We start from the raw sequence: 9,279 nt of genomic DNA, 5'->3' as shown, positions 1-9,279 counted from the left end.
CTTGCAGAACGATGGCTAGCACTCGCTAGCCTTATGTGTTCTAGAGTGCCTCTCCTGGATGATGCAAGCCACCTGATGCTCGTTTGCATGAACTGTAAGCTCAACTGTTCAGTCAATCCATTTAAACTGATAACTATGGTTCATTGATTGGACATACTGGGAGAGCTGCTCCTCAGCTGTTCATCCGCCGGTCTTAACTAGGGACAAAGAGTTTGGTTTGACGCACAAGTGCATGAGAGCAAGCGGTATGTGGTAGTAGTCATCGTGCGCAGATGTCCATCGGTTTCGTTCAATGTGACGTTGGTATTTAGGTTAAGCAGTTATTTGGACGCTTCCCAAGACATTAGGCTATTCAAAATTAATATTAATTCTCTTCCTATATATGGGGGTGAGGTGGCTCAGTGGTCAGAGGGCGAATTTACTGACCGGAAAGTCCGTAGTTCGAACCCGACCTCTGCATCTTGACTTCCCTTGTCCAGGCTTGGGAAACCTGGTATTATCCCGGCCCTCTTACTTCTTTCTGGTGGCACGGCAGCCTGGCACAGAGAAGGTGCTACGGCTGAACGATTTATTATGATATTAGGTATATATATATAATAACCAAACTGATAAGATCCCTTAAGCCTAGGTACTTAACTCTAATTCGAATCAAACACCATTCAAGTACTTCAGAACTGTAATTCTACGTCTGATGTCTTAGAGACAGTCATTTCGTTGACAGCAAATGGCCAAGAAGATGCCTAGTCAACTTCTGTGACCTTCAAGTAGCCCGAAGACATAGCACTTATAGCAAAGGACACAAGTTACATAACTGTCCAGAAGGCTGGCATGTTAAAGCAGGGTTTTTTCCCAACACATCTCGCCGACAGCTCATTGGCGTTCCCTGGTCCGAGTAAGAACAACCAGTGAAGTGTCGTGTTTTCACCAGCTTTCATCTATCCGGGCTTGCTGTTTGCAGGCATGTTTTGTCTTCATAAAAGAGGTGTAACATCTAGGTTTCGTTTGCCCCAAACCTTTGTTTTAGAGCAGTCATTAGAGCAGTAAATACGACTGACTGACCGATTGCACGTAAACGTGACGGTATTACTTTTCAATGATAAATATTTCTATTATTATCGAATAGACCCAGACATAATATGTGTGCTACAAATGGAATGTAGAAGTGACTAAAAAACTTATGTGGGCAGAAAACCACATGAACTCAATGACTGCTAATCGACAAAAGGGTACAATATGACGTCAACAATAGTCCCCATACGAGTTGCATCCGCTTGCATGTGATGTCTTTTTTCAGTCCAATTGTTTTATGTTTTGATAGAATAATGGGTGAACGACGTAACCTCGTGAGCAAAATTCGACTGGGCAAAACGTTCGTCAGATGCTATAAATCCAAAATCACAAAAAGCAAAAACCGTAGGCTAGTTGAGATGTGACAAATGTTTGAAATTCAACAGTTATTTGGACGTTCAAGTATTTGTGTTGTTCCCGTGACAAAGTGCGCAATTTGCCTCCGTGGATCCTGGTCGTTTTTTATCTAAAACAGGCCATGCATGAAGATTGAAGATTCCTCGGTGGCCAACTAAACTACCAATCATACAAACTTCTGTCTATTTGCTTGCAGGAACACTACACATAAGGCCGCTGAACACCTTTCGGCAACCAACAGTCAGTCCCTCTCTGAGGTCATCAGCTAGGTGCGTTTCCCGAGTTTGAGTCAAACGTATATATTTCAGGCTAATATGGTTCCTAACAAGTAACTCAGCCGAATCTCAGCTTAAACACTCGCCTTCGGAAATCTTCACGTGAGTGGGTTGAACAAAGGCAGCTACGGCAGTAAAGTCCTGCCAAGGAACACTATTCATAAGGCTGCCAAAAATCTTAGAAGCTTAAATCGGGGCGAAACTACTCGGAGGTTGTTAAAGAGCCTTCATCAATTTTGGAACAGTTTTCCTTCCAGAAACCGCACTGCGATATCCCGAATACTCCAATTCCGTTCAGTTGACTTCGTCTCACGTTCTCCCACAGGTGTACCAGTGAGAAACTGGTCAAGTGAGCTCTCCATAAATTCTGCGTGTAAATTTACCGACGGAAACGTCCTTACTTCAAGTCCGACCTCTGCATATTGACTTCTTGTATAAGCTTGAGCAACCTAGCAGTCTCCCAGCCCCCAAGCTTCCTTCCGGTGGCATAGCAACTAGACACCGAAATGAACGTTTATTTTTCATTAGTATATTTGCACTTAGTTTATATTTTGAAGCAAAGTACATGATGGAATAAACTGTTCACCACAGCCAACTTCTTTTACAGCTTGTTTCGTCACAAAGTGGTATTTTTAAGAAAATCTTACTTATGCATTTGACGAACCGAATAACGTCCAGAAAATAGGTAGAGCAGTGACGGCTCTCAAGTAAACGCGAACCCATTATTCTATCCGCAAAACAACGCGCAAAAATCTCTCTAATATGCTCAAATAAAGCATATCACGTGTCCCACGCAAAGCCATCCAGATGCATCCTTCTGAGAATGGTTATTTCTAACTTACATGCACCAGTTTCTTCATTGGTTCACTAGAATGATGCCGCGAAATGTCCCACTTACACAAAGTTCAGATTTGTCTGTTTAACCATCTCATGGTAAAGACCAGATTCAACGTTCAAACAGGCAAGTTGGGGGCTCTTCATTGTTCCGCTAATTTGCGCCTGAAACTACAATTTTTGTACCGTGCCGTGGAAAGTAAAAAACGTTTATTTGCTATTTTGTACCGCCTGCGCGGTGTGGTTCACACAGGGGTCAGAAACATGGTCTGTACACTCACAGGACTAACAAAAAGTTATCAGTGTTTGGCAGCCCGTGTCTCCAAATCACTGAAGACGGTTCTGTTAGAAACATGGAACTATCAATGCTGAAGTGTGCCAGATGGTTTTAGGAAAAAGAATCTTTCTCACAATTGATGGAATACTCAGGCTCTGAGGTTTACGCTGGCTAGGGCATGCAGTTGTATGCCTCTTGGAGCTCCATTTGCCCAGTTCTGTGTTCAGTAGAAGCTACCAAAAGGTGGATAGTTTATGACCAGAAAACATTATAGGAAAATACTAGCCAGTAATCCTACTGGATGGGGACCCCACCACTCAACTCACCAGTGATTAGTGACACTGACAGACGTACTCAATCACTCACTTAGTGAGGCTCGTGCACCCAAGGTACCGCGTTCAATACGTAGCCCCCAGTTTCTCGAAATAACTGATCATGTTATCGTATCCGATGCTTGGCTTTGAATTCCAAGCATCCGGTGACCAAAACTGTACCAGCTGGAACCAACGCACCCTTGGCACATGGTTTATAGCTGATAANTTCCTCAGGATTATTCGTACTAGGGTTGTAACGGCTAGTTCTTTAAAAGCGTCTGAGGGTATACAGGGCGGCAAATTCTTCAGTTATTTCATCCGCTTTCTTCCTCAGATCCCACGCTGGTGAGCCGTAGTGCTTCTCCTCCAACTCAAGACTGATAATCTCCCCTGCTAGATGCTTCCCGTCCAACTGGTCGGTCGCTCTAGCCAATGGGAACCGAATCCAAGCGCCCAGCTCCGTGGGCGCGTGTTGATTGACTGGTCTGACAGCTATCACTGACATACACATACGCCCACTCGCTGAAAAGTGCAGTCCAGAGGGCGACCGAAGACTTCACGAAGGCCTTTGACCCCTATAACCCTAAAGTACTGCACACAATTCTTTCTACATATCAGCGTGAACCTCGTCAAACTCATCTAAATCCTACACGAGGGATTTAGATTAAAGTCGCAAACAAGCTGATCGACTTTGGGTGACATCAAAAATTGGATCTTTTCCAGATAAGCCCCGCCAATAAAGTAATCCTGGCCACCCACAAAATATTAAAAAAGGAGTATATGAAATTCGTACTTTCAGTTTTTATTGATAATTTGCATGAAAAGGTCCGTTCCTCGGTACCTTTGCCTCCAAACGAACTCACACAAGTAGCTGTCTACTAAAGATCGGTGTGCGCCGCATTGGCGTTTATTCTGCATCTTATAGACGTGTCAGAGGTTTGATGGTTTTTGTGTGAGCTCTGGTCGTTGGAGGTCTCGGTATGATTAACAGTTGGAGTCTGCAAAAGCCGCCAGGAGCAAACTTCGCGGAAAAAGTGCTTCCAGTCAACAACGGTCGTGTGGCTAATAAATAATTTCTCTGAGCAGAGTTTGATTTCCGCCAAATTTTTGGACCAGCAATAAATGAATGGAATTACTGTTTTAAACTCCATCCTAGACCGCTCCAGCCAAGTTCCCTTTCGAAGACAGATTTCTTGCCGACACTGTTGGGCATTACACCTCCACCTGCCCGAAACGGTTGATAGTATCATTTGGTGGCCATTGTTGCATAAACGCCGCTGATGAATCACTCCGTGGCGTTGCAAAAAACGTATTGCCGTCGCTTTATCATGAACAAGAGTTGAAAGTGTCAGAAAGTTCATTTAAGGTTTTACGTCCGAACGCAGAAGATTTTTGAACAAAATGAGCGCAGATACGGATAAGGAATTGTTTTCATCAAAAATAGGTCAAGGTTGTGTGCGTACTTTAAATTGGAGCTGGTGAAAAGTGGCAAGCTTAACTTTTCGTACATGCATTAGTGGCGGGGCTTATCTGGAAAAGATCCCAAAAATCTTATGGTGTGAAATAATGGTGGGTTTTGACTCCGCTCTTTCCGATCTTCCTCTAACAGTTATCGTGAACGTGGCCTTTGTAGACACTGGCCTGCATTTCAAGTATTGACTTGACAGATAACCGTTCAGTAGTGATGATCCACATCAAAGGAAATCCTGTATGACTTACACACGCGCATCATTTACTGTAACTCCTTAGTTGGGTATCTTTTGACTGCTAGCCCGCAGTCTGGTTTGAGAATCAGCTCGACTTTGGTTCTGCCTCTGCCTGTGCCAAATGAAGTTACTTACGCTCCTACTTGCATCAAAAGTGAAACAAAATTTGTTGACTACTGGAGCGACTTCTGCAGTCTCGGAAGCACATCCGCTGTCTTGACCGTCAAACCATATTGCCGAAGCTGGCGTGACTTTTGAAAAACTCAAGAAACGAGTGTAGAGGGACCGTAACCTACCAACAGACATCAGGCTGCACGTTTAAAATGCAACATATAGCACTGAAACACGGCTGGAGTAACCCCTTATAGCCTTCACATGTATAGGCTGAGACTGATACTTGTTGTTTACTAGACTTAAATTGACAGACACAGAAGAATCCTAACGGATGCGTCGTGATGGAATGTGGAATTTGATCACATTCAGCCATTCGAATAGGATTTCGGTGCAGCCACTATATGGTCAAGTGAACGCAGAGAAAAGGAAACCTGACGGGCAAAGGCTTTGATACTTTAGTCGAAATTCTCAAAGCTGATAATTCGGTTTCGTGAACTAGGAAGGAAAGGCACAGAAAAAGATGGCATGGCTAGAAGCGATACGCAGTGGACTCCATCAACCCATAGACCGAGCACTTTGAGCCAGAGAGCTGAAACCTCCAAGACGCAATGGTATATTTGAGCCATTGGACTTGGAGACTGTACAAGCCAGAGCTAAAGCGAATTTGACCACATTCTTGCTGACCGCGCTGAGTCGGTTGGTCATCAGCGGACACAGCGATTCGTCAGCAAAAGGTCAGCGGACAAAAACTTTTACCAGGTCCCTTGGTCTCTTCCAGTTTATCAGATGTCTGAGCCTTCCACGGTGCTAGAATTGACGTTTTGTGTCCATTGTCCTATGTTTAAGGCCTCGCCAAAATACCTTGGCTCACTGAGCACTTTTATGTGCAAATCTCGTGATGGTTCCAGAAGCATATTTTAGCGATCAGCGTCCTGTAGACGGTTAACATGTGGGAACATTCAAGTTTCAGCTTTTTGTCAATGCGGGTCCCGGTTATTCGAAGCGGACAATAACGGGTTCAACTGCTAGGCCATTCCCATCTATTTCATCAAAGCCCTAAATAAACTCGTCCGATGGGCGGAAGCTCTAATCCTACAACAGTGTCATAGGTGGCTCCTTGTGATGATCTTCAGAGCTTGCAGAACGATGGCTAGCACTCGCTAGCCTTATGTGTTCTAGAGTGCCTCTCCTGGGTGATGCAAGCCACCTGATGCTCGTTTGCATGAACTGTAAGCTCAACTGTTCAGTCAATCCATTTAAACTGATAACTATGGTTCATTGATTGGACATACTGGGAGAGCTGCTCCTCAGCTGTTCATCCGCCGGTCTTAACTAGGGACAAAGAGTTTGGTTTGACGCACAAGTGCATGAGAGCAAGCGGTATGTGGTAGTAGTCATCGTGCGCAGATGTCCATCGGTTTCGTTCAATGTGACGTTGGGAAAAGGATATCAGTTAGACGTATATACAATATATGTAACCATGTGTACATATATATACAGTATATATGGGGGTGAGGTGGCTCAGTGGTCAGAGGGCGAATTTACTGACCGGAAAGTCCGTAGTTCGAACCCGACCTCTGCATCTTGACTTCCCTTGTCCAGGCTTGGGAAACCTGGTATTATCCCGGCCCTCTTACTTCTTTCTGGTGGCACGGCAGCCTGGCACAGAGAAGGTGCTACGGCTGAACGATTTATTATGATATTAGGTATATATATATAATAACCAAACTGATAAGATCCCTTAAGCCTAGGTACTTAACTCTAATTCGAATCAAACACCATTCAAGTACTTCAGAACTGTAATTCTACGTCTGATGTCTTAGAGACAGTCATTTCGTTGACAGCAAATGGCCAAGAAGATGCCTAGTCAACTTCTGTGACCTTCAAGTAGCCCGAAGACATAGCACTTATAGCAAAGGACACAAGTTACATAACTGTCCAGAAGGCTGGCATGTTAAAGCAGGGTTTTTTCCCAACACATCTCGCCGACAGCTCATTGGCGTTCCCTGGTCCGAGTAAGAACAACCAGTGAAGTGTCGTGTTTTCACCAGCTTTCATCTATCCGGGCTTGCTGTTTGCAGGCATGTTTTGTCTTCATAAAAGAGGTGTAACATCTAGGTTTCGTTTGCCCCAAACCTTTGTTTTAGAGCAGTCATTAGAGCAGTAATTACAACTGACTGACCGATTGCACGTAAACGTGACGGTATTACTTTTCAATGATAAATATTTCTATTATTATCGAATAGACCCAGACATAATATGCGTGCTACAAATGGAATGTAGAAGTGACTAAAAAACTTATGTGGGCAGAAAACCACATGAACTCAAAGACTGCTAATCGACAAAAGGGTACAATATGACGTCAACAATAGTCCCCATATGAGTTGCATCCGCTTGCATGTGATGTCTTTTTTCAGTCCAATTGTTTTATGTTTTGATAGAATAATGGGTGAACGACGTAACCTCGTGAGCAAAATTCGACTGGGCAAAACGTTCGTCAGATGCTATAAATCCAAAATCACAAAAAGCAAAAACCGTAGGCTAGTTGAGGTGTGACAAATGTTTGAAATTCAACAGTTATTTGGACGTTCAAGTATTTGTGTTGTTCCCGTGACAAAGTGCGCAATTTGCCTCCGTGGATCCTGGTCGTTTTTTATCTAAAACAGGCCATGCATGAAGATTGAAGATTCCTCGGTGGCCAACTAAACTACCAATCATACAAACTTCTGTCTATTTGCTTGCAGGAACACTACACATAAGGCCGCTGAACACCTTTCGGCAACCAACAGTCAGTCCCTCTCTGAGGTCATCAGCTAGGTGCGTTTCCCGAGTCGAGTTTGAGCGTATATATTTCAGGCTAATATGGTTCCTAACAAGTAACTCAGCCGAATCTCAGCTTAAACACTCGCCTTCGGAAATCTTATCTTCAGTGGGTTGAACAAAGGCAGCTACGGCAGTAAAGTCCTGCCAAGGAACACTATTCATAAGGCTGCCAAAAATCTTAGAAGCTTAAATCGGGGTGAAACTACTCGGAGGTTGTTGAAGAGCTTTCATCAATTTTGGAACAGTTTTCCTTCAAGAAACCGCACTGCGATATCCCGAATACTCCAATTCCGTTCAGTTGACTTCGTCTCACGTTCTCCCACAGGTGTACCAGTGAGAAACTGGTCAAGTGAGCTCTCCATAAATTGTGCGCGTAAATGTACCGACGGAAACGTCCTTACTTCAAGTCCGACCTCTGCATATTGACTTCTTGTATAAGCTTGAGCGACCTAGCAGTCTCCCAGCCCCCAAGCTTCCTTCAGGTGGCATAGCAACTAGACACCGAAATGAACGTTTATTTTTCATTAGTATATTTGCAACTAGTTTATATTTTGAAGCAAAGTACATGATGTAATAAACTGTTCACCACAGCCAACTTCTTTTACAGCTTGTTTCGTCACAAAGTGGTATTTTTAAGAAAATCTTACTTATGCATTTGACGAACCGAATAACGTCCAGAAAATAGGTAGAGCAGTGACGGCTCTCAAGTAAACGCGAACCCATTATTCTATCCGCAAAACAACGCGCAAAAATCTCTCTAATATGCTCAAATAAAGCATATCACGTGTCCCACGCAAAGCCATCCAGATGCATCCTTCTGAGAATGGTTATTTCTAACTTACATGCACCAGTTTCTTCATTGGTTCACTAGAATGATGCCGCGAAATGTCCCACTTACACAAAGTTCAGATTTGTCTGTTTAACCATCTCATGGTAAAGACCAGATTCAACGTTCAAACAGGCAAGTTGGGGGCTCTTCATTGTTCCGCTAATTTGCGCCTGAAACTACAATTTTTGTACCGTGCCGTGGAAAGTAAAAAACGTTTATTTGCTATTTTGTACCGCCTGCGCGGTGTGGTTCACACAGGGGTCAGAAACATGGTCTGTACACTCACAGGACTAACAAAAAGTTATCAGTGTTTGGCAGCCCGTGTCTCCAAATCACTGAAGACGGTTCTGTTAGAAACATGGAACTATCAATGCTGAAGTGTGCCAGATGGTTTTAGGAAAAAGAATCTTTCTCACAATTGATGGAATACTCAGGCTCTGAGGTTTACGCTGGCTAGGGCATGCAGTTGTATGCCTCTTGGAGCTCCATTTGCCCAGTTCTGTGTTCAGTAGAAGCTACCAAAAGGTGGATAGTTTATGACCAGAAAACATTATAGGAAAATACTAGCCAGTAATCCTACTGGATGGGGACCCCACCACTCAACTCACCAGTGATTAGTGACACTGACAGACGTACTCAATCACTCACTTAGTGAGGCTCGTGCACCCAAGGTACCGCGTTC

General features: G+C 43.8%; 1 protein-coding gene across 1 annotated transcript; it reads right to left on the bottom strand.

Moving 5' to 3' along the window:
* Positions 1–3,393: 3,393 nt before the first annotated feature.
* On the bottom strand, positions 3,394–3,636 carry T265_11090 (hypothetical protein; the record flags this gene model as incomplete). Its single annotated transcript, XM_009177653.1, has 1 exon — positions 3,394–3,636. One exon carries the CDS (start codon positions 3,634–3,636, stop codon positions 3,394–3,396), a length of 243 nt encoding a protein of 80 aa, XP_009175917.1.
* Between the last annotated feature and the right edge of the window lie 5,643 nt (positions 3,637–9,279).

Source organism: Opisthorchis viverrini (assembly GCF_000715545.1).
Source record: "Opisthorchis viverrini unplaced genomic scaffold opera_v5_441, whole genome shotgun sequence".
In the NCBI taxonomy this organism is placed as follows: Eukaryota; Metazoa; Platyhelminthes; class Trematoda; order Opisthorchiida; family Opisthorchiidae; genus Opisthorchis; species Opisthorchis viverrini.
Note: the sequence above shows the minus strand (reverse complement) of the source record. Positions and strands in the feature narration are given on the sequence as shown.